Here is a 23,818-nt window from a genome sequence, read left to right on the forward strand (position 1 = left end):
AGCTGCTCTTGGTCAGTCTCAAAGAATTGGGATATAATAGCAGTCGCTCCCTTTGCTCTGCCCATCACTTGGACGAGATGTTCAGAAAGCGTGCAGAGGTTCTGCTCCTGGACAAGTGTCCAGGAGCAGAATCTGTTTCATGTTTGAGCAGCAGGCTCTCCAGCAGCCACAGGTTCTCTTCTACGCTGGCAGTAGTGCTCAAGAATATTTTACAGATGAATAGGTTTTCCTCCCATGCTCACAATCTCAAATTATAGCTGTGCCAGGAGCTTTGTCTCCAGTTTGGTTAGTAATAATCTTGTGTATCAGTCAGATACTGGGGCTTCAGTTAGGCCTGCAGTTCAGTAGTAACATGTATCCTTTCTGCAACAGCAGCAGCGTTTTTAGAAATTGGTCCTCAAGAGCCAAATATTGATGATAACTACTAAGGTTTATTGTAAATTTAGAAAGCCATCTAACCAGTGTATGGAAAGAAAAAACAAACTAGCAAGGAGGGCATCTTTTAAAACAGTGTTTTGTAAGTGTGTGTATTAGTATGTTTACACTTGTAAATATAGAAAAGTAGAAAAAAATAGTGAAAGTGAAAAAAAAATCTTTAAATCTGTTAATAGTGACAATTCTTCAGTAGATCAAAATCTTTCCCAACCAGAGGGTCATTTGCTTTTTCTTTCCTATTTGTTTCTAACTATCGGAGAAGGCAATGGCAGCCCACTCCAATACTCTTGCCTGGAAGATCCCATGGACGGAGGACCCTGGTGGGCCCCAGTCTGTGGGGTAGCTAAGAGTTGGACATGACTGAGCGATTTCACTTTCACTTTTCACTTTTATGCACTGGAGAAGGAAATGGCAACCCACTCCAGTGGTCTTGCCTGGAGAATCCCAGGGATGGTGGAGCCTGGTGGGCTGCCGTCTATGGGGTCGCACAGAGTCAGACACGACTGAAGCGACTTAGCAGTAGCATTAGTTCTTTGTCCTTTAAATTTAGAAACATAGGATTGTTAAATGTTTTTTAAAAGAATTACTTTCCCAAATTAGTATTTCCACAGCTACACTTTTAAAGTAAAGTGTAAAGTGTTAGTTGCTCAGTTGTGTCCCTACTCTTTGCGACCCCATGGACTGTAGCCTGCCAGGCTCCTCCGTCTATGGCATTTTCCAGACTAGAATACTGGAGTGGTTGCTATTTCCTTCCCCAGGGGATCTTCCCAATCCAGGGATTGAACCCTGGTCTCCCGCATTGCAGGAGACCACCTGAGCTACCAGGAAAGTCACACTTTTAAAAGTTATATTTTTAAAACAGGAGTTAATATAATTTAAATGTTTATAAAAATTATCAGTGTTTTGAACAAATATAAATTACATTTCTGGACTAATTTGACTTTTCAAAAATATCTCTTTTGAGCAGACATTATGCCAATGTTGATATAAAAGCAAGAATATTATTCTCCAAATTATGAAAATACACAAATGGAGGTGGGGGTGCGGAGTTTCTTAATTTTAAAAGTATCAGTGTTATTTGTTTTTATGTTTCATTCTTTCTCTTTCTTTCTTATATATCTGGGCAGGACATTCAGTGTAAGAGTTTAAAATCAGTATATACAAGATGAATTTTAATTTGTAAATTTTATTTGGTATGAGGTACTGTAGCTAGCAAGCAGGCTATAGATTTTAAGTTATAAAATAAAATTTGTTTGTATTTGGAATATATAGAGTTCTTCATTTAGTGTGGAAAAATGAAAATGAGAGACCGACTTCTTTTCCTTATATACCTGCTTATTGTCTTGTCATGTGAAATACATCTTGTATACTCTGTGCCTCTGGCTTCTCTTCTGTAAAATGCACTCAAGAATTGTAATTGACTGCCTTCATCCCTTTCGAGAGCGAGGACACGCCTTGAAGTCTTTGGAAGACTAACTGCCACCTTGTGTATTTTTGTATACTAACTTGCCTTGTAAGTATGTGCTGTGTATTGTTCACAGTGGCGTGGTGTGACATTGTAAACTTTTTTATGAGAACAGCAGCTGTTTGCATGCCTCCACGTGAACCTCTAACTTTGTTACTGTTTCACACTTTCTGAACCTGTTTCTTTGCTGTCAGTAGTGGGAACTGCCCTCTGAACATCTCCGTGTTCAGCACGGATCCTGGGTGGGCAACGGGAGGCGGGGTCCTGGTCTTCTGTGGCTGTCTGCTGGTGTTGTGCAGAGACGGTACCGAGGGGGCGTGGGGATGGAGAGGGACTCGTCACCTGAGGGGCAGACAGACAGCCCTCTGCTTCCTCACTGCCAGGTTTGCTTCCACACGTTATGTGCCCTGCAGTCTGAGTCATGGGTTGGAGGGTCAGGTAGAACTTTGTTTCTAACATACAGAAAGTGTGGTCAAGGGGGAATGCCAGTATAGGGTTTGGGAGACTCTGGTTGTAGCCTGGGGGCTGGTTCTCACTTTTACCTGTTCTGGGCTGTTTTCCACGTGTAAAGGAGGAGGCGGCTGGGCGTAAGGACACGGGGAGCGAAGGGGGCCGTTCTGGCACTGAAAGCCTCGCTTCCATACCGTTCTGAAATGGTGACTAACAGTATGTAGAGTCCTCAGAACTCCTGAGGATTGTTCCGTGTGAACTGGTTCAAGGCTGGCTCCTCAGGACGTCCTTTGTTTTTACATGTGGGGCTGGTTTTCACTGCCCCACAACTTGGTTGCATTCCTGCCACCGTGATCAGAGAGCACTTGTGGTTAAAAGCCTGGGTCCCTCAAAGCATCCCTAAGGGCCGTACTGTGCAGGTTTTTTTTTCTAAGTGCTATTGTGTTTTTCAGTGATAAATTGTTCTTATAAGGAAGATTATAATTTTTGTGTGTGGTTATTTAGTATTTGTGAAGTTTGCTTGGAAATTTTCAATCTTGCAGAAGTGGCTTTTCTCTAGTTTGTCGTTTTGTGTTTTTGTGATGTCTTTTGTCCGTCTTTTTCAGAGAATCCGGTCGACAGTGGATGAAAAAGAGCAGAAGCAGCTCCTCATGGATTTGGATGTAGTGATGCGGAGCAGTGACTGCCCATACATTGTTCAGTTCTATGGCGCGCTCTTCCGAGAGGTAGGAACAGGCCATGTGGATCTTAGCTGACCAGTGGACAGCTACTTAGAATAAGTAAGAGAATGGCAGCATTTGATTCTCATCTTCAGTTAAATGCCTTACATTAGTAATATGTTGATTTCTCAACATTTTAGTATATCACTGTGGTAATTTACTCTTAATTTCTGCTGCTCGTGTTCCTTGGGTTGGGGGTGAATTTCATACTTCAGCTAGTTAGTTATTTTTTGACTGTCATTTGTGAATGCCATATTTCCTTCTTCATTTATAAATATTTTCTGTTTTTTAAGAACCTGGCACATCAACTGGCTTCTAAATATGTTACTGTCTTTAGATCTATCTCTTTTGTCCTTGAGCTCCCTCAGTACCCGCCAATCCCCTTTTTAAACCTTTATTCATTTCCATCATCACATGTATCTGCCTTTAGCACAAGCATTTATTTGTGTCCACCCACAATCCTGAGTAAAATCCGTCAGACAGGGAAATTAACAGCTGTGGTAGAAATCCTTTCATTTTATTCCATTTTCTAGATTTTTATATAGAAACTAGAGCTTCAATTTCTTGGTTTCAGGATCATGTTTCTCTTTTGGCCTCTGCCTATTCTGTGTCCTGATGTAGGTTATCACTTCTGCCTCCAGCTCTCAGCATACTTACTGGCTTCCGGTCACCTTGCTACCTAAAGCAGGAAGTGAGTCAGGAAGTAGAGCTGGAGCTATCAGTGAATACATGTGGTGTCCTGGACAGTTGTCACACGCTTGTGATGTTCATTTAGAAGAATGGGACTTGAGCTGAACTCTTAAGCATTTTAAATACTCATTCTCATTTTGAAAATGTTAGGACGAGCCGGTACCGGCGGGTTTGTTATGAACTGGTGAGAAAAAAATGTGTCCCACCCCTTCTCCTTTTTGGGTCTGGGTCACACAGAGTATAGTCTTGGTTTTGTTATTGTTATTGACTTAAAAAGTACTATGTTGTAAGACTGAACTGAATGTTACACTAAATAGAAGTATGTACTAATGGAAATATGAACTCTTAAAATTAGAGAAGACCTTAGAGGTTCGACAGTTAATTCTTCGCTAGTCCTGAAGTTTTTATGCATTTTTCTGTACTCTTGATAGATGATGATAGTAACTGGTAGCATTCTCCTTCATGATACTGCCATCCCTTTGTTGAATCACTAAGTTAATCACTAAATAGTTCTTTCCAGACTTCCTTAGCTGCTTCTCCTACCCTTGTACTTTTGACCTGAGTGTTCATTTTTATGACCTGGTCTGTTGAATTTGTTCACTTTCTTCCCCATTTCACATAGTGTTACATCAGTCACATCGGCACACATAGTCCAGTATACAGACGCAGAGCTGCACCCTGCACTGAAGTGTTATACACTGGCATTCTGTTTGCAAGATGATGAATCTGGAACTTTGTTCATGTTGCACAGGTTATATAAGCGGCAGTGACATTGGCTGAATTTAGCCACCTCCTCCCTTTCTGACCCTACCTCTGTCATATCTTTTCCCTTTCCTTCCCCCCATCTCCCCACTGCCCCCAACACACACACACACACACACACGTTTTCAGTGTAACTATGGAAGTAAAATTGACAGTTGGCTGCACTGTGGGATTATCACCATAGTCAGGATAGTGAATGCACCCGTCTCTCCTCAGCTTCCTTGTGGCCCATAAGTAATGCACACTCCTCTCTACTCCACTGTCCTCAGGCAACCGCAGGTCTGCTTTCTGCCTTGTGAATTGATTTGCATTTTCTGCATTTTTGTGTAAATGGAACCATACAGCATGTACCACTCTTTAGTTTGTTGTCCTTCACTCAGCATAATTGTTAATATTTTGCAGTTCAGTTTCTTTCAAAGAGTTCTATTCAGGTTATCTGTTTCTTCTTGAGTGATACTTGGTTGGTTGATTATATTTTCAGAAATCTGTGCCTTTTATCTAACCTGTCAAGTTAGTTGGTATAAAGTTATTCATAACAGCTCTATGCTATCATTGTTATACCTGTGGAATCTTTAGTGATGTTACCTCCCTCTCTCTCTCTCACTCCTGATATGATTTGTATCTAATTTATTTTTTCCTGATTAACCTGGCTAGACGTTTTGCCTCATTTATTAGATGTATTCCCAGCTGTTTTTTCCTTTCCAAATGAGTGGTGTCTTTTTAACCATTTCATTTTCTAGGTGCTTCCAGTTGGTATATAAAAATTATGTTATTGGTTTTGTCTGGATATTGTCTCTGAAACCCTTATCTTGATCTTAGTAGCTAAATATCGCTAACCTCCACCTTCCTGTTCAGTAAATCCACATTCAGTAATTTTTATTTTTGTGTTTCAATTGTGTGGTCATCCTGTGTTTTGCTTGAACATGGAAGTAATGTTGCTGTCAGTGCCTTTTGAGGCAGCTCTGACTATTCCTCTTTTTTTTTTTTGTAAACGCAGCTCATTGCTGCTGTCCCCAGTTATGGCTCCAAGGAACTGCCAGGAGAAAAAACGTTTCCATTAGTTATGTGCCCTAGAGACTATGAGGATTTCTCCCTCATTCCATGATCGCTCTTTGTCTTTTGGTTGCTTTTATGTTTTCCATCCTTTCCCCCTTTCCCCTCATTATCTTAACTCTTGTTTTTAGCCCCTGCTGGGCACTTTACTTTGTGCTTTACATAAGTTAACTCATTTGATCTTCATTAGAGTCCACTGAGGATGGGGCTATCCCATTTCATAGATGTGGAGTTGATGGGGCCCAAGCTGATGCAAGTAGAAAGTGGGAGAGCCTGAATGAGTACATCAGGCCTTCACACTCTTAACAGTGATTTTCCCACTTTACTGTTACTGCAGTTAAGCTCCCTCCTCACTGTTTTTCTAAGTAGGTGGGTTAAATGTATTTTTTCTCTAATTAAGAAATTCTTGTAAATCTGTTGAAATGGTGTCTTTAGATAAAAATAAATTCATGTGTGTGTGTTAGGTTAATAGTGTTAGTCTCTTGTGAAGGCTGAAGAGCACTGAAAGGAGAAAGAGATCTCAAGAGGAAGGTTTGGAATAACTGTAAGTGCAGGTTCCCTGTGTCAGATACGCTTTACAAGGTGTGGAGCTGCGTGACTGTGGTAGCAGACGGTTCTGTTTTAAGAGTGAGATTGTTCATCGCAGCAGTCATGACCGCGTGTGCGCTCTCTGCATGTAAATGAGGTGTCCTGCACTGTAGGTGTTGTTAGGAGAGCGGAGTTAAGTCAACTGGATTCTGTTTACGGCTGTGTCACTGTTTAGCAGTGTCGTTCCGAACAAGCCGCTTTACTTCAGCAGGCGTTGATCTCTCAAATAATCCGGGCCAAGTGTTGGGGTGGGAGGTCTGTACGAGAAAATCTCTGAAGATACATCTGGATCCAAAAATTAGTAACCACACGCAGAATTTTGTAAAGGTAGATTTTGCCATCATCCCAGTATCTCTGCATTCTCCAGGTGCGTTGTAGTCCTTGTTTACATGTGCACACAGCTGGCAGCGCTGTAAACATGGTGTTTGCTCACAGTCGTGTTTGCTCATGTACGCCTAGTGAGCTGTATGGCTTTCAAAATAATTGTATTTAATCCTTTTAATAATGTACCACTTTTTCTTGTGAGATCGTTCAGAGGTTTCTAGTTTGTTTTTGTTTCTTTTTTCCTTTTATAATTTATGAACTATTTAAGTTAGGTCTCTAGTCAGGGAGTGAGCCTATCAAAGAGTATAGGCACTTTAATTTCTCTTGTTTTATTGTCAAATTGCATTCAGGCTGGTTTAAAACACCCTATAGCGCTGCCAGTAGGTTTTGAATGGTTTGGTGTGGTTATAGCCAGCATTTGTTCATTTAAGGCGTGTTTATTGAGCCCTTGTCCTGGTGGAGTATGTGTTCCAATAGGAAAGATGAGTGAGAAACATAAGCAGAGAAGAATGGTATTTTATATTAGAAGATGGGGAGCACTCTACGAGTAGAGCAGGTAACGGGATGTGAGGAGGATGACTTGCCTGGGAATCAGGCATCTTCAGCCTTGGCCACTGAGAAGGTAGTGTTTGAGCAAGGACTTTAGGCATTGGGTTCGCTTTATGTATATTTTTTTCTTTCTTTTTTATGAATTTGAGAAGCTGACATAATATCTCAAGATTACTGTAATCTGTTTACTTTCTTAGTGAGAACAGTTTCCCACATATTTTCTATTTTTATATTTAATTTTGGCAAAGTTTGAAAATTTCATGAAAATCCAAAGGTTTTCTATGTAAGACTGTGCCTGTCCTTAAAATTAAGAGTGGAGAAAATTGGGCAACTAAATTTGTGTTTGAACATGAGAATATTCAGTCCAGGGCTTTAATAAGGAACAAAAATTACCACTCATTTAAAGTTAAAAAAAAATTCTTCTCACTTTGTATTTCTGTTTTAAGTGAAGGAAAGGTGTGCTTAATGTTAAGCTGTGTAAGAGTGACTTGTGTCTGTTATTTTGTAGGGTGACTGTTGGATCTGCATGGAACTCATGTCTACCTCGTTTGATAAGTTTTACAAATATGTATATAGTGTATTAGATGATGTTATTCCAGAAGAAATTTTAGGCAAAATCACTTTAGCAGTAAGTACCTGGTTTTCAAATTGTTCGGGCTATATATACTTGCATAAAGATGCTGCTGGAGTTATGAATGTCCTTCACAGAATGTTATTGACCTTCCTGGAAAATCATTTGTAAAAGGAAAAGAGACAAAGTCTCTTCTGTGGGGTCATTAACAAAATAAGTCATGAGAACAATTTTCAAAGTACCGATCTACAGATACTTTTCATTGTTGAAAAGTACATATTGAAGTCGTACATTTCAATAGTAAATACTGCAGTGTTCTTGTCATTAAAATCGTAGTGAGCCATAATAGATTGTGCTGTAAATAAGGCTAGAAAAAAGCAATTTTCTGTTCCTCTTTCCCTTGTTACTTTAACTATTTTTAAATAGGTTATATTATTACAGTTCTCCTTAAATTAATTAGAATTGCAGCAGTTTCCCTGAAGTTCTTTAAGTGAAACTCTTAGCCCAAGTCTATTTTCTTTTGCTTTAAGATTTGGGCTGTTCTGTCTAAACTAAAATTGTTGACCAGCAATTTCAGTTACCAACATTACTACTAATTTGATAAAATAACTTTTACCATAGTTCAAAAAAAAGAAAAGAAGTACTGTTTTGCTTATGTATTTATAGTTTTGAAAGTGAATTCACGACCATTTTCTTTCTTGTTCTTGTAGCTAACAAAGGTCATTCACAATTTTTTCATAAAAAGTAAAACATTTTTAATAGGGTATAATTAATAAGATTTCTTAGAAACCCCTGAGAATCTGAATTAATGGTGACCTGGGTTAGTGGATGTGTAAACTAAACTTTATAGGAAACTGTAAGATAGGTTTTCTGGTTTCATGTAATCTCCTCTTTCTTCCCTGCCTCCTCCACATCCAGTATGGTCTGCTGTTAATTGTCAGTTTATATGTTTAATCACTAAAGGTTAATGTTGCAGTATATAGATAGCCTCTGAACTGTTTTTTAGTTGTAAGAAATGTGTGTGTATAATTGGGCTTTAAAAAGTCAGATTAAACCTAGTCATTATAATATTAAGATTCATAGATCCCATGTTAATATTTTAATTTATTTATCTGAATTAATGGTTAATTTAAATGTTTTATGAGCTAAATGTTAAGATATATACCCTTTCATATAATTTTATAAAAAGAAGCTGTCTAGTATAAACCACCTTATACTAGAAACTTGTTCATTATTCAGACAGGTATATGAAGTTTTATGTTGTTCAATTTAGTCATCTCTCCAATATACCAAACCAAGCTTTATTTTGGAGCTTGGTGCTATTCATAATTACTATAATAGAATAACAGTAGAATAATAATAGCTTATGGTTATTGAGTGTTTATTTGTGTCAGGCCAAGATCTCATGACATTTTATGTTCATAGCAACTCTCAGTGGTAAATAGTGTAACCCCCTTTTTGCAGATGACAGATCTAAAGCGTGAAGAGTTTAAGTACTTAATTTGCTGTGAAATTCATACATTTGTAAGTGTAAATGATTTAAGTCCAGGCAGCCAGACCCTAGAATGCAGCTGTTAAGTGCTCTATAACAGGATGATCTAGAAACTGGAAAACATAAAATGATTTTATCTTATATTACAATATATGTAGTATGTACTAATAAATCATTTATTACATATTTGCCTGTGTTTCTAGACCTGGTGATCATCTTTTATATTAAGCACAACATTCAGGATTACTTTGTGTTAAATCCCTCTTGCTAGTTAAAAGCCCCTTGAACAAGCCTGGCTGTGTGAAACATTTGAGCTTGTGTTTCGCTCTTCTAACCCTTGATGGCTTGATGGCAGTGGAGACTTGACCTTCCTAATGGTTGGCCAGTTTGCCACTTCTCTTTTAGTCTGAGACTGTAGAAATTTTAATTCAAGTCTGTTTCCTCTAATCCTTGAGAAATCTTTGATTTCTTGATCATGAGCAGGGATCAAACAGTAGGATAAATTCTGGCTCTGCAAACATAACTTTGCAGGTTCCATATCCAGTGAGGGTGAGTGAGTGTGAGAGTTTGGAAAAACGTGCTAAACAGGAACCATGACTATGGGATCCTTTTGTATTAAATATATTAATATCTATTCTTGAAAAGTTCGATGGTATGAGAAAGATTTTACAGCTTTTTAATGACTCATTTTAAAATTGGTAAGTTACCTGTTTTTTAGCTGTCAGAGAAGAGTATATAAAGAAAGCTAAGTTTTCACATCTAAAATCATAATTTAGCATCTTCAGTTAACATAGAACAGGGGCAGGATATTGAAATACTCAGCTTAAAAGAAGCTGAGACCTACCTGAGCTGTAACTTTATGACCAACTGCTATGCTGTTTGGTTAGAAGGAAACTGATGGCTTGTCCTGTCTTTCTCTGTTTTTTCTCCCTAGACTGTGAAAGCACTAAACCACTTAAAAGAAAACTTGAAAATCATTCACAGAGGTGGGTATGACTGTAGCAGCCTTTTTACCAACTAGGGTCAGTTAGCTTTTTTGCTGTGATTAGAGTGCTTTTGATTACAAGTAATAGAAAAGCCCGTTAACTGGCTTAAAGTTCAAAGAAACTCATTATCTGTCATAGTGAGTCCAAAGGCAGGGTGGCTCCAAGCGCAGTGGTTAGGCTGAAGCTCTCTCCGTTTGGCTCTGCTCTCCTTAATGTGTCGGCTCCATTCTCAGGGGAGTAACAGCTGAAGCAGGGCCTGTGTAACATCCGGACGTGTCGGCTCCTTGAAGAAGCAGCTTTCTCTCCTCATGTGGCTGTCTTAGGAGCAGAGAAATCTTCCTTATGTCTCTCTAGTATCTTCTCTTGTCTCATTCACCCGAGTTTCCTCATGCCCTCACCTAAATGAGTCCCTCGTGAGAAGCATTAGTCTACCCTGATAAGCTCAGGCCAGTCAGGACTCAGTGCTTGGAGGTATGGGTGGACCTACACTGGAGGCTGGAGATCCCAGTAAAGCCGAAGTCCCCAGAGTAAGGACGGCCTGGTTAGGAGCGGATGCTTGATAAGCAGTCAGCTGTGTCAGTGACAGTAAGCACTCTTCTCTGGAGTTTTTGGTAGATCACCTTCTGAGTTATAGACAGATACTTTTGTATTCTATGTTTATTTTTATCCTTACTTTTTATTCATAGAGCCATGACAGTGACAATGAAATGGATTAAAAGATTGAGAAAGGTGCAGAGAATTAGTGAGTGAGGGGGAGAATTGGCCAACTAGCTGGTTTGCACCAACTGGCCGAATTAGTTGACGGTCAGTGAGGAGAAGGTGGTAACCTAGGGGCCATTGTGGCCAAATTGTGTAAAATCTGGTGAAACAAATGAAAAGGACTTAGCTTTCCCATGTGTGCAGAAAAGTGCACTCACTGTGTAATAGGTATTTTCCTTTCCACAACCCTGTTAGGAATTGTTGCTTATATTTTGTAGACAAGGGGATCATGGGTGCTAAGTGAGAGTTCAAAAGCTTACTCTAGGTAGAGTTGTGAATATCAGACCTAGGGCTCAAACCTTTGCTTTTCTGACCCCAGAGCTTGTGGTCTGATGAATGTACTGGGTTGGATACTCTTCTTAGTTAGATAAAGCTCTACTTAAACAAAATTGTGGGTTTAAAATTTGTGTACTTTGCATTTAGTTGTATCATCTTTGACATGTATTTTAAGGTAGCTTGGGCTTCCCTGGTAGCTCAGATGGTAAAGAATCCACCTGCAGTGCAGGAGACCTGGGTTTGATTCCTGGGTTGAGAAGATTCCCTGGAGAAGGGAACGGCAACCCACGCCAGTATTCTGGCCTGGAGAATTACATGGACTGTATAGTCCTTGGGCTTACAAAGAGTCGGACACGACTGTGCAACTTTCACTCACTCGCACTCATAAAGTAGCTTAGTATTGTGCATGTTATGACTGTTCAGTAATGAATCTGAAACAAGTAAATGAATATGTCTCTTGATGAGAACAAAGAAAACTTTATAGAATGCCTAAATTTAATATAAGGCATTTTTTTAATAATGCGTTTTTAGCATTCAGAAAATTTTATCATCTTCTTATCTATCTGAATTTTACGGACTTGATCACTTATGTTTCCTAACATTTTTCCAACATTTTTCCTTGGACTTCTTCAAAATATAGCTCATTTGATTAATTACTTGAACGTTGAATGACATCTGTGTCTTGCAGATATCAAACCTTCCAATATTCTTCTGGATAGAAGTGGAAATATTAAACTCTGTGACTTTGGCATCAGTGGACAGCTCGTGGACTCGATCGCTAAGACAAGAGATGCTGGCTGCAGGCCCTACATGGCAGTAAGTGCAAGTCCAAGCCTTCTTGCCTGACAGTCATTGCACAGAGAGCCTGTGCCCTTTGGTGCTGTACTTGCAAGGAATCCGCTTTAGTCACGCAGTTTCACTATACTAGAGAATTTGCCTCTTCCATGAAGACCAAACTCAGTTCTAACTTTGCTGTGAAACTTGTCAAAATTTTCCCAGTGAACTCCTGCTTCATGGTCTTACTCTGTTCTTCTTGCGGCACTTAGCATATATGGTCTTTTCTGATTATTGTTTTTTCATTATATTCTAGTTAGTTCTCCAAAGGCCTCTTTGTGTTTCTAGACCAACCCTCCCCGCATGTTGTCTCGACTGTAGGAGGTGATACTGTAGTAGAAACATGGGTAATGTAAGTGGTGCTATTTCCAGTTAGAGGAGAATGGGAATACAGGTTCCTCCCAGAACTCAGTATGTCTCATAGAGTCTTTAGGGGTGGAGGAAGCTCACTGACACTTACAAGGGTGAAGGCCTCAGGGGTTTCCCAACCTGGAGCATCACAGTACCTGCTGATACATAGGGAAGCTGCTTACACTGATAGGTTTATTTTATAACCAGCTAAAATACTCATAGCTTTTTTCTTAATAGGTTTCAGATGGTACTCAAGATACCATTCTGTAATAATTTTTGCCTTTGCTTTCTTCATATTTATTGATCTTTTTCATATCTATCCCTCTACCTACCTATAATCATATATATGTGTGTGTGTGTATATATATATATTTTTTTTTTTACTTGTGTTTATTTTTCTCGCTTTGCCTAGAATTAGATCATTGTTGATTGACAGTGGTGATAGTTGGATTCATCTGTTGCTTGACTTGAAGGCAAATGTCTTTTTCTGGTTTACTAAGTATATGTGCGTATCTGTGAGTGAGAATGTGTGTGTGTATGAGAGAGAGATAAGAAAGAATCAGGAAGGGCTGTTAGATTTTATTAAATGCCTTTTTGGCATCATTCAGTATATGATGAAATGTTTCTGTGTAGCTGTTGACATGACACATCACAGTCACGTATATTTCCAGTGGTTGAACCATGCTGGCATTCCAGAGGTGATCCCTACATGGTTCATAGTTGATATGCTTAATATGTTTCTACATGTGCCATGTTAGTATTTATGATTGCTACACAAAAACGTTTGAGATTGGTTTATAGTATACATTGTAAAGATATTAGATGGGTTATGCTAGTTTTAAAAATCAAATTGGGAAAATTCTTTTCTCTTTATTCATACATTAAAGTATTGATCATCTAGTGATCAAAGACATAACTTTGACCTCCTTGAGCTCAGAAAATTTTCCCCAGAACTCAGAACCATTGTGCTAGTGTAGTTTTCTGTTCTTTGAGGCTGAACTCCATCTTGGCCAGGTGTCTTTGGGAAAGATAGCTAATTATATGAAAACTGAAGTTTTACTGTTTCCTTAGCATCACACATGTGTGGGTGCATGTGCATGTGTATACATACGTGTACTTTGCTTTTCTTATTGTTTTAAGTGTCAGAGCTGTTTACTAAAGTGTTTTAAGTACCAAGTATGTGGTAGTTTAGAGTCTGTCCAGTCTCTGTAAATACTCCTCCCTTCAAAAGGTGGTGACTAAGTGCAGCGTTGAGTGTGGACTGAACTCAGTGGCTTACTTCTCATGAACTGCGTGTGGCAGCAGTGAACACATCCTTCTGAGGACAGGTCATAAAGAGGCAGGTGGCTTCTTTTCTGTTTTCTTTCTTGGATAGCTACTTGTGGGGAGCCCAGCTGCCATGTTGTAAAGACTTTCAACAAGCAGCATTACAGAGACACTCATGTGCTGAGGAGCAGGGACTCCCTGCGGTAACTGTGTGTAAGCTTAGTGATGCGTCTTCCAGCCCCGGGGAGGCCGACAGCCCTGGCTGACTGCTTGACTGAAGCCTCATGAGAGACCCTGAGTCAGAACCCCTATCACAAACACACGCTGATGCCTGACTCACAGAAACCTGAAATAATAAATGTCTGTTGGTTTCAACTATTAAGTTTTTAGGTGCTTTGTTACATGAATAGCTAACTAGTACAAAGTGATTCATGTTAATCTTCTTGCTTATTCCTTGCTTTTTTTAGCATGTACGTTCCTGCCTTTTGGCACATATTAAAATTCTTTTTTTTAGCATAATAAATGATCAGTTAAAAAAAGAAATATTGGAAAAGGTCTGTTCTGTATTACTAATTACATTTGTTCAGCATTTTTTGCCTCTTTAAAAAAAATTGAGTTCAAAATTTGATAACATTGTGATTGTCAATTTCTCCTTATTCCTTGGTTTTTATTTTATGTACTTCAATACTGAGTAACTTGAGTTGTATATTTATTATAAATTATATGTTTTAGGTATAAAATTGTTTTATCTATTACTTTTTTGCTGTTTGGTTCGTGTTACAGACCCTATTCTCTAAGTTGATATTTTCGTATTGAGTTGTTGTTCAGTCACCAAGTCATGTCCTCCTCTTTGCGACCCCATGGGCTGCAGCACACCAGGCTTTTCTGTCCCTCATCATCTCCTGGAGTTTGCCCAGATGTGTTGGTTTTAAAAAGCTTTTTGTTTTTCAAACCCATACTTCCTACTTAGTTTTAGGATACAGGATCTTTAATTCGTTTCATGGATCTTAAGTGTCTTCTCCTCTCAAAGAATACTTTTCAAAATTTTAAAAATATTACACATACAAATAAAGAATGAACATGTATCAAGAATGTATTTAACTCATTCATGAGAAAACTGGACAGGCAATTTGGTGAAACTGGCTCAAAGAATGTTTGCATAATTCAGTATTTACAGTCACTAAAGAAAGAATATTGGAATGAAATGTCTAATGCAAATATAAAATTGCCAGTTATCTCCAGGTCAATGAAATAACTTTTGGGGGTTGTTGAACAGAAACATGTGCATCCCTACCTAACAAAATCTGCAGGTTATTTTGTAACTTAAGGGTCTTGGCCCTAATGAAACAAGTATACTTTCACTGATTACTTCATTTTATTTTATATAGTTCATATATAGTTTATATATATATATATATATCATTGTCATTTTATTTTATATAGTTCAAAATATTTTAAAGCTTTTTCTTGAGACTTCTGTGATCTATGTGTTGTTATTTAGAAGTGTGTTGTTTAATCTCCAAATATTTGGGGATTTTTCAGGTTTTCTTTCTGTTAATTGATTTCTAATATAATTACTTTGTGGTCTGAGAACATGCCTTGCATGATTTCTGTTTTTTAACATAAAGTGTGTTTTATGTTTTAACATAAACTAACATAGTTTATGTTAGTGAATGTTCCATGTGAGTAGGAGAAGAATGTGTATTCTGCTGTTGTTGGATGGAGTATTTTCTTTCTTGATTGACTATCTGGGATTATTATGTAATATGTATGTTATCAGGTAAATACATATATTTACAACTAAAAGTAAAAGTGAAAAGCTTCCAGTGAATATTTATGCGACATAGTACTCTGTCCAAAACAGAATGCATAGGTTTCCAAACTAACTGTTGCCGACAGGCAGAGAACATTACACAGTGACTATTGTGCTTCCCTGGACATTTCTTTCAACAGCAGTTACTGTCAGTCTTAGTTAAGGCTCTATTGTCAGCTCTGTGCTACTGACACCCTCTCTCTCTTTTATTCTCCATCCCTGACACTCTTTGTGGATAATGGTCCCTTATTTCAAGAAAATGTGAAGATGCTCCCTTCATAGAAATTACTAACAATGACTTTTGCTGGTTTTATGATAGGATCATATACTGTACTACTGGCAGTGCCTTAATTTGGGTAACAGTTAGACTAGTTGGACAAATATCTTTATTTGATAGAAATACAAATTTAACTTTATGGTGAAGAGTAAGTAGAGCAATTATAATAAATTTGGCTTGTATTTGCTTTTGTGTCTCAAATATATTGTAGTGTGTCCTTATTCACTGAAGCAAAGAGGGATAAGATCCAAAGACTTACTCTTTCCCACCCCCCACCCCCCACTTCTTTTTTACCATTATTGACTACTCATCTGGCCCCATTGTAATTCTTTGTTTTTTCCTTTTCTTCCCTTTTCTCCCTTCGTCTGTTCTCAACTTCGGTTTTGTAAACCCTTGTGAATCCTTAGGGGGAAGAGTTAGCCTTGTCTTCCCTTTATGGAGGAAGCCACTGAGTTGGGTCTTCCCTTGTTGTTTGTTTTCAGTGTAGTGTTGACGTCCTCTTCCTCCCTGTCTGTCCCTGGGCATGGGTTCCTCGAGGACTGTGCTGGCCTTCCGGCTGCCTACTCAGCCCTGCTTCCCTTACCTGCGCCTGGGGTGTGTGCGTCGTGAATGACGTGGCTTCTCTTTGTGTTTCAGCCTGAAAGAATAGACCCAAGTGCGTCACGCCAAGGCTACGACGTCCGCTCTGATGTCTGGAGTCTGGGGATCACATTGGTAAGTTCACGTTGACTCTGCCTTGTTGTGCGGGTATGACGAGAAATTTAGAAATGAAAGAAAAGTTAACCAGTCTTCCACCACTCTTAAGAACACATCCTGTGTCTTCCAGTCTTTGATTTTTATATTGCTGTTTCTTCCTGTCCCCCACCCCTCACCCCATGGCTGCAATTGCAGAGACTATATTTTCTAATTGTTGAGAACAAATTTTTACTTTAAAAATCAAGCTAGAGTTGATTGTTTCCCTCATGGCTCTGTGAAGCTCCTGGGGCTCTTTAATGCAGTCCCTCTGGATCTCTTGGCCACAGATACTCGGAGTCAGAACTACGCTCAGAGCAGGAGCAGGAGGCCGGCTCACCCGGCCTTAGAACAACCAAGAAAGAACTGTCTCACTTCTGGGCTATATTGAAATTTCGGTTCTATTTTAAAAATATATTTATTTGCTGATTTCCCTATACCAAGATTTGTTTTGAAGTCTCAGAATTATTTTCTTGTGCGTGCTGTTTTACCAGGGCTGAGGGGCATTTTTCTGACTTGAGACGGAGCAGCTTCTTCCACATTGGATGTTAATTTTCTATCACTCAGGGTGGGGAGGTTACTATATCCTTTTTGGTAGGCAGCCCAGAACTTACCCTGCCATCTCCCCGCCATCTTCTTAAGACCCCAGAGCACCAAGACCACAGGTTCAGGGCAGGAGAGTCTTCCTGGAGCTTGTTAAGCAGTCTCCATTTGTTCACCAGCACTGTATGTACTAAGATCCTCTTGCTGAGGCCCACACACCCTGTGAGCTGTCCTTGGTGAGTCATGGCACCACACCTACTGAACTGTCTGTCTAGAGACATGCAGGCTGACAGCTCAGCTCTGCGCAAGACTCCATCCGGTTTCCCTTGTGACCAAACATGGGGGACACCTCCAGGAGTCTTTTCTCAGCATGAAGCTGCTGACGAAAAGGATTCCTTCCCAGTTACTCAGAAGAAAACACGGAACTTGGGACTCTCTTAGGTCTGGTGACTGGAGCAAGACTTGTAGTTTCCAACTGAGACAGCTATTTGCATAGAAGGATGCAAACAGCTGTCCATTGCATAGAATAAGGAAATTCAATATTCAGAAAAATTCATCAGTGTCCAAGCCAGTTATGCTTAGAAAGCAAGTTTTTACTTTACCGTAAAGGTAAAATTTTTGTCTGTGAAAAGTTTTAACATAGGAATTTTTTTTTTTGGCAGTTTCCTTTAATACATCTGGCTAAACTTTGTTTAAAAGCAAGGCATTCAGTACTTATAATTGCTTTATAATTTACTTTTCATAGGCATTATTCTCATAATTATGTAAAAAGGATGAGATGAAATTAACTTCTGAGATCTGAAGTCTTTCACCTTATAACATGCATCCTGCTCTTTCCTTCTCTTATTAAAACCTGTTCTCAGAAATGAATCGAATGCAGTTATTCCCATTGCTATGAATGGTTAGTGAGGTTTGCTTCTTCCCAAGCATTTGTATTTTCATCAACAAGAAACCACAGGTGAAGGAGTGGATTTCTGTGTGCCTGTGTGCGTGCCCGCCGGCCTGGTTCCCGAGGCCCTGTGTAGAGCGGACAGTGCCCAGCTAGCGGAGCATTTTTTGGGGAAGAAGGCTTTCCTCGGCGGCTCCCTTTTGGAGGGTGGCTTTATGTCTGCTTGAGCGCCTCGCTTTCATGGTGGAAACTAGTACTTTTGACGTTCAACTGGACCGACAGAGTCAAATCTCAGCCGAGGAAGCTCTGAGCCAGTCCTCCCAGAGAGCGCACCCTCTCACGTGCTGCCTCTGATGAGCTTGGGGCCATCTCCGCATATCAGTCACCTGCCAGTGCACATAAAATGGGGTTCATTTAGGCCACGCTGCAGATTTAAACCTAGTTCTGAGGAAAAGCACACAATTTCTGGGTTTCCATTACCCTCCAAACAGAGTGGAAATGAGAACACAGTTCACAAATGTATATGACCTGGGGCAGGTGAGGACTTGCCATCCTGATTTCTAAATATCACTTCCACTTGCCTATAGACATTCTGAAAGCTCGTACCTCAACCTCGCCTTGATTTGATTCAAGCCTTTTTCAGGAGTGTCAGGAGTTTCAGAATTGTAATGTGAAGTAACAAATAATGTCCAGCGTATTTTGTTTTTCTTCTGTGTTTTCTTTAGTACGAATTGGCCACTGGCCGCTTTCCTTATCCAAAGTGGAATAGTGTATTTGATCAACTAACACAAGTCGTGAAAGGGGATCCGCCACAGCTGAGTAACTCTGAGGAAAGGGAGTTCTCCCCAAGTTTCATCAACTTTGTCAACTTGTGGTGAGTATTTGACTTATGAATACTCCAAACCATCTGGTGAAAGGGCGGTGAGGTAATTACTTCCTCTTAGCAATGTTGGTACTTTTTACTGGGGAAGGAGGGCTTATTTGTATCCCTGTGTCCTCTGAGCTGGGACTCTGGTCACTGTGGCTACATGGAAGGCCCCAGCGAGCCTGGTGGGGCGTCACTCTTACTCTGCTACTCAGGTGCCAAGGAAGAGCAGATGTGGGTGGTGGAGCAGCTGCCGCCTCCAGATTTCTAGTACCTTGTACAAGAGATACAGCCTCCCTGAGACTCACCCTCTTACTCTGGTGTGGTTCTCACAGTGAACTTGTACCAGAATCACGTGGACACTTTGACTGAGTTAAGATCCTACCAGGTCAGACTTTCAGGAGTGGGTCTCTGCGGTGACATAAACACATAACATAGTCGGGTCAGGCCCAGAGCTTGACTGGTAGAACCATACATTGGCTCAGGGAGATCTTATGCCAAGGAACGCATGAACCCCATGCCTGATGTTTTTGTGTGTTCATCTTTTAATGTGTGGGTGTGTGTGTGTGTATGGCACGTAAGGATAAATACATACTGATGTGGCAAGAGTACCGTTGTGCCTTGTACTATTTCAATCTATATTTTAAATAAAACCTGTTTTGTTATCATTTGAATGTTTTTGATAATTATTCTGTTTATCTGACTTGATTTAGAAGTAAGATACATTTGTGAGCAAAGAGCTAGAGTGTTTTGTATATTCTTCTTTTCATTCTTGAAAATGCTTTTCTTTTTCTCAGTTTTTTCTTTCTGGGAATGCTGCTTCTCTCTATTCTTTTTAGATCCTATAAGACTTTAACATTTCGTGGTCCAGATTGCTGAAGTTTTTCTGTCTTTTATGTTTGGCAGCTTGGCTGCTTTGTGACTTTGTATCTGAAGGAAAAAAAAAAAAACCTGACCTATTGTGATGCTTTTGCTTGTGAAAATAAAAATACTCGAGTAACTGTGTCTCCATTTTAATGCTGTTAATTTCTGTGTTATTTTAGCCTTACGAAGGATGAATCCAAAAGGCCAAAGTATAAAGAACTCCTGGTGAGTCTGAGCCTTTGGGCTGGGAGGTGTTTCCTCACACTTGACCTCTCCAGGACGCAGGCTCACTGAGCAAGCCGCTGGCCCTGCTGCTTGACCTTACTGAGCGTTTTTAAAGATGTTTAAAAACAAGGAGATTTGGAAGGACAAAAGTTGTGTCTGATTTTCCTACTAATTTACTAGCTGGATTCTGATGGGAAATTTTGGCTTCAGCACGTTATAAAAACTACCCCCAAGGAACTTTAACCTTCGCTTTCAGGAGCTATTTCCCAGCCTGTGTGTGCGACAAAGACGCATCTGTAACCATTTTTGTGTTCATATTGCCTTGACTAAAAGCTCTCGTGCAAATTTACGTCCCATGGCCCGTTCCCGCTTCTTTGAAAGTTCTCACCCTTCTGTAGAACTGGGGCTTTTTAAGCAGTACCAGATCTGGCCTTGGCCCTGGGAATGAAGAAAGTACTGTGACCTAATAATGTGGGAGTATTTTAGGAAAAAACCTACTTGTCACTCTTAGCGTCTAGCTTTCCAAGGATATTAGGTGAAACTCTGGTCCACCCCAGCACTGACTAAGCTTACTGAGTCCGTGTACTTAGCAAAGCTATGGAGAAAAACATCGCTGGGGTTGGAGGACGAAGAAGGGGGCTTGGGAGGCAGATACGCAGCCATGGCATTTGGAAGGTGCAGGCACAAGCACACAGGAGGAGGAGCTGCTGCTGAGCCTCTTTCGGAGTTGGGGGGAGGGTCAGAGGATCACAGCGGAGACTTTGCCGTAAGGTCCCTCTGCTGTTCACGGGGACGTCCTGCATCCAGGAGGAATGGCAGCTGGGCCTCATGCAGTGCTTCTGGGCTCTTGGAGGGCAGTAGAGGCTCCAGCTCTGATCTGTGCTGAAAAACACAGGGGCCCTGATATGCAGATAAGCTTCCAGACCCCACAGCCAGGGGTGTGGGGTATACCAGCACCATACCAACACAGCCACACCAACACCGTGTATGGTATCTCACTAACCTGTGTGTGTGGAGCCCAGCCTGGCTTGCCTCCCTGCAGGCCTTCACAGCTCCACCTGGCTGGATCCTGCAGAGCTGGATCTCTGCAGGAACAGTTCCTCCGAGCTCTGATGTGAATCTTGATCACATGTCTTTTCTTGTCTTCCATCCTCTTGCAGAAACACCCCTTTATTTTGATGTACGAGGAGCGCGCCGTCGAGGTCGCATGCTACGTGTGTAAAATCCTGGATCAAATGCCAGCCACCCCGAGCTCCCCCATGTATGTCGATTGATGTCGCTGCTACGTCAGACTCTAGACAAAGGGCTGAGAGGAAGCAAGACGTACAGAACCTTCACCCCTACCACAGTGTTTTTATTGCTCGCCAGACACCATGCACACCACGACTGGTGTTTGTTTCCGTCCCGTCTGTATACTCCCGCCACCCCGAACGCGCATCCCCGTGCGACCCGAGCACCCGCGCAGCGTCAGTGCCGGTCAGAGACCTCGCCTGCTCTCCCGTGAACGTGGATGTCAGTACGATCAGCTTGCTGACTGTGATAAGACCACATTGTAAACTCATTTCTAGACTTGAAGCCTGGAGACGCAGCTGCTGGAAGGGTGTTTCATCAGGCTTCCGAATGCTGGATGGATGCGGTGGTGGCCACGCTGTGTCTGAATGCAGGCTCTGGGCTGGAGCGCGAGGCAGGCATGGCCGGCGAGACACCTTGCCTTCCGGAGCTGGGAGACGGAGGAGGGGTAGACTTTCTTCACCAAGTGCAATAGGTTGACTGATTGGACCTTCTGTTGTTTGACAGTCACTGTCCACGCTTGGGGATCCATGTGCTCAGCCAAATTCCCTGTTTGAAATATCACGTTAAATTAGAGCACGTTTATCTTTACCAAAAACCATGCTGCGTTCAGAGAGGAGAACGTGAAAATGCCGAGACGGGACAGAACGTGTTCTTTTCTCCCCCGCCCACCCCCAGTCCTCTGCCCTCCATCGGGGAGACTCAGGAGTCTGCCACGCGTCAGAGAAGGTGCTGATTCTCAGAATTCGGTGTGCTGCCAATTGGATGTTCCACCTGCCACAAACCACCCGGGCTGAGAAGGGAAGAATACGGAGGGCAAAGTTTACAGATGTTTTTAATCCTAGAATCCTGTCTGGAACAACTCGTAGCAGCTATGTATTTCCCCTGGTCCCAAGCCTGATGCTCCGGCCACCATAACTCACTGACGGGGAGAAGTAGCTGGTAGCAATGTGCCTTGACTGATCAGATAAAGATGTCTTTTAGGCAGCGAAAGACCAGATCTCAGCTGTGTGACATGCCTGGTCCAGGTCTGCAGCTTCTGCGTCTCTTTCCCCACCTGTGTGGTCTGTTGCCCCTACGTGACTCTTGCTTGATCCAGTATCTCACCTTTTTCCCTATAACAGAAACCTTTATGATTACCAGGGATGTTCCTTACCAAGAATTTGTATAGCCCCCAGTGTATCCCATGATCTCAAGTTTAAAAGGCTGAGAAGGTGGGGCCCAGCTGATGTGGCAGGTGATGGAAGAACATCTCTTCTAGAGATAACACTTGACCAGAGGAGGATTTCTTTTACATGAGTTCCTCACCTACAAGACTCTAGCAGGTCACCACATTTCTTACAATTGGAATTCTACAAAAAACAACCCTAAAACCAAAAAACCCCCAAAGAGCCCCAGAATAGTTCTAGGGGGCCGTTGAAATTTGCATCTTCTGCTGTCCTTCCTCCCTTCCCCACGAGCCGGGTCTCCATGGTCTCCCTCCGGCCCCCCTGCCGCCCTGCGTAGGTGTGACGGTCAAGTCTGTCCAGCAGCGCCGTGAGCAGCTCACGCCCACTGGAGCGTAAAGCGGCCGAGGTCTGAGACGCGGCAGATGCCGTGACGGAACCAAACAGCGGTGGGTGTCGCTGTGTCTCCTCCCAGGTGACAGTCACGGACACTTCTCAACAACAAAGGGAGGATGGTGCTGTTTACAGTTACATCCTGTCAATTTCTGAATTCACCAGTGGTTTCTCGCTTTGGTCCACTCGCCTGATCTTCCTGTTTTCTCTGCCGTGGCATCGAAACCCCAGATTTCCCAGCCTCGGAGGGGAAGCCCTGCAGCGCCTGCCCCTGACCATGCCAAGCCATCGCCCCCCATCCCCACGGCTCCCGGGGACTCAGGAGGACTCCGGATCTCCGTGGTCACCCTTCTGTCTGGCTCCGCGTGGGGTCACTTTGCCATATGCAGATGGAGAGGAACACAGTGCTGACCGTCCAGGAGCTGATCTGACTGTTCTCTCATGTGGATGACCACATAAAAAAGGCAATTTTAGTGTATTAATCATAGATTATTATAAACTATAAACTCAAGGGCAAGGAGTTTATTACAGTGTATCTTTATGAAAGCAAAAGGGTGTGCAGTGTTCACACACTGTAACAATAGTGTAAGAACTGTACATTGTGAGCTCTGGTTATTTCTCTCCTGTACCACAGAAGCATATTGTATAAAAACTGTCGGAAAGCTGATGTGAAGGGCTATTGCCTTATTTGTCTGTAAAAAGTGCAGCTCAGTCACATGACTGCTTCCTGGAGCTTGGGAATAGTTTATCCTGTATTCTTGTTTGAATTCTCCCTCTATTTAAGATGTATCCATGGAATCGAAGTGTCGATGTAATAGTTCTCTCCTCTTGCCTGCAGGTCAGTTGTAATAAATCTAGGATGTGATGATGACTTTGTAATTCGATTTTCTGAAGTCAGACCCTGAGAGGGGAAAATCAAGTAAATTCCATTAAATTATCTGTGCATTTCGCATTGGGAAAAATTCTCTTGTTCTGCAAGTGTTTATGGCTTCTTTCTCTTTCTCCCCGCTTCTCGTGGTTGCCTTCTCTCTGCTTATTCTTCTTGCAAGAAAGCTCTGCTTTCTGTTGGAGCAGGCGTGATGGGGTCTTTCCAGATTGATTTCTTTGTTGGTCTCCCTGACCTTCCCCACAGTGGCAAAGAACCCACCTGCAGTATTGGAGACACAGGAGATACAGGTTCAATCCCTGGGC

At 41.4% G+C, this 23,818-nt stretch overlaps 1 protein-coding gene across 3 annotated transcripts in view; it reads left to right on the forward strand.

Annotated features, from left to right (window-relative positions):
* Positions 1 to 23,498, forward strand: part of MAP2K4 (mitogen-activated protein kinase kinase 4) — a 77,826-nt gene extending 54,328 nt beyond the window's left edge. For all 3 annotated transcript variants that reach the window (XM_070773118.1, XM_070773117.1, XM_070773119.1), the window contains 8 exons: positions 2,956 to 3,075; positions 7,544 to 7,663; positions 10,033 to 10,084; positions 11,808 to 11,935; positions 16,297 to 16,374; positions 18,550 to 18,698; positions 19,733 to 19,778; positions 20,939 to 23,498. In XM_070773118.1, coding sequence (XP_070629219.1) covers positions 2,956 to 3,075; positions 7,544 to 7,663; positions 10,033 to 10,084; positions 11,808 to 11,935; positions 16,297 to 16,374; positions 18,550 to 18,698; positions 19,733 to 19,778; positions 20,939 to 21,052 — 807 coding nt within the window. In that variant the 3' untranslated portion in view covers positions 21,053 to 23,498. The remainder of the gene's footprint in view (positions 1 to 2,955; positions 3,076 to 7,543; positions 7,664 to 10,032; positions 10,085 to 11,807; positions 11,936 to 16,296; positions 16,375 to 18,549; positions 18,699 to 19,732; positions 19,779 to 20,938) is intronic.
* The last annotated feature ends 320 nt before the right edge of the window (positions 23,499 to 23,818 follow it).

This window comes from Bos indicus, chromosome 19 (genome assembly GCF_029378745.1).
Source record: "Bos indicus isolate NIAB-ARS_2022 breed Sahiwal x Tharparkar chromosome 19, NIAB-ARS_B.indTharparkar_mat_pri_1.0, whole genome shotgun sequence".
Classification (NCBI taxonomy): Eukaryota; Metazoa; Chordata; class Mammalia; order Artiodactyla; family Bovidae; genus Bos; species Bos indicus.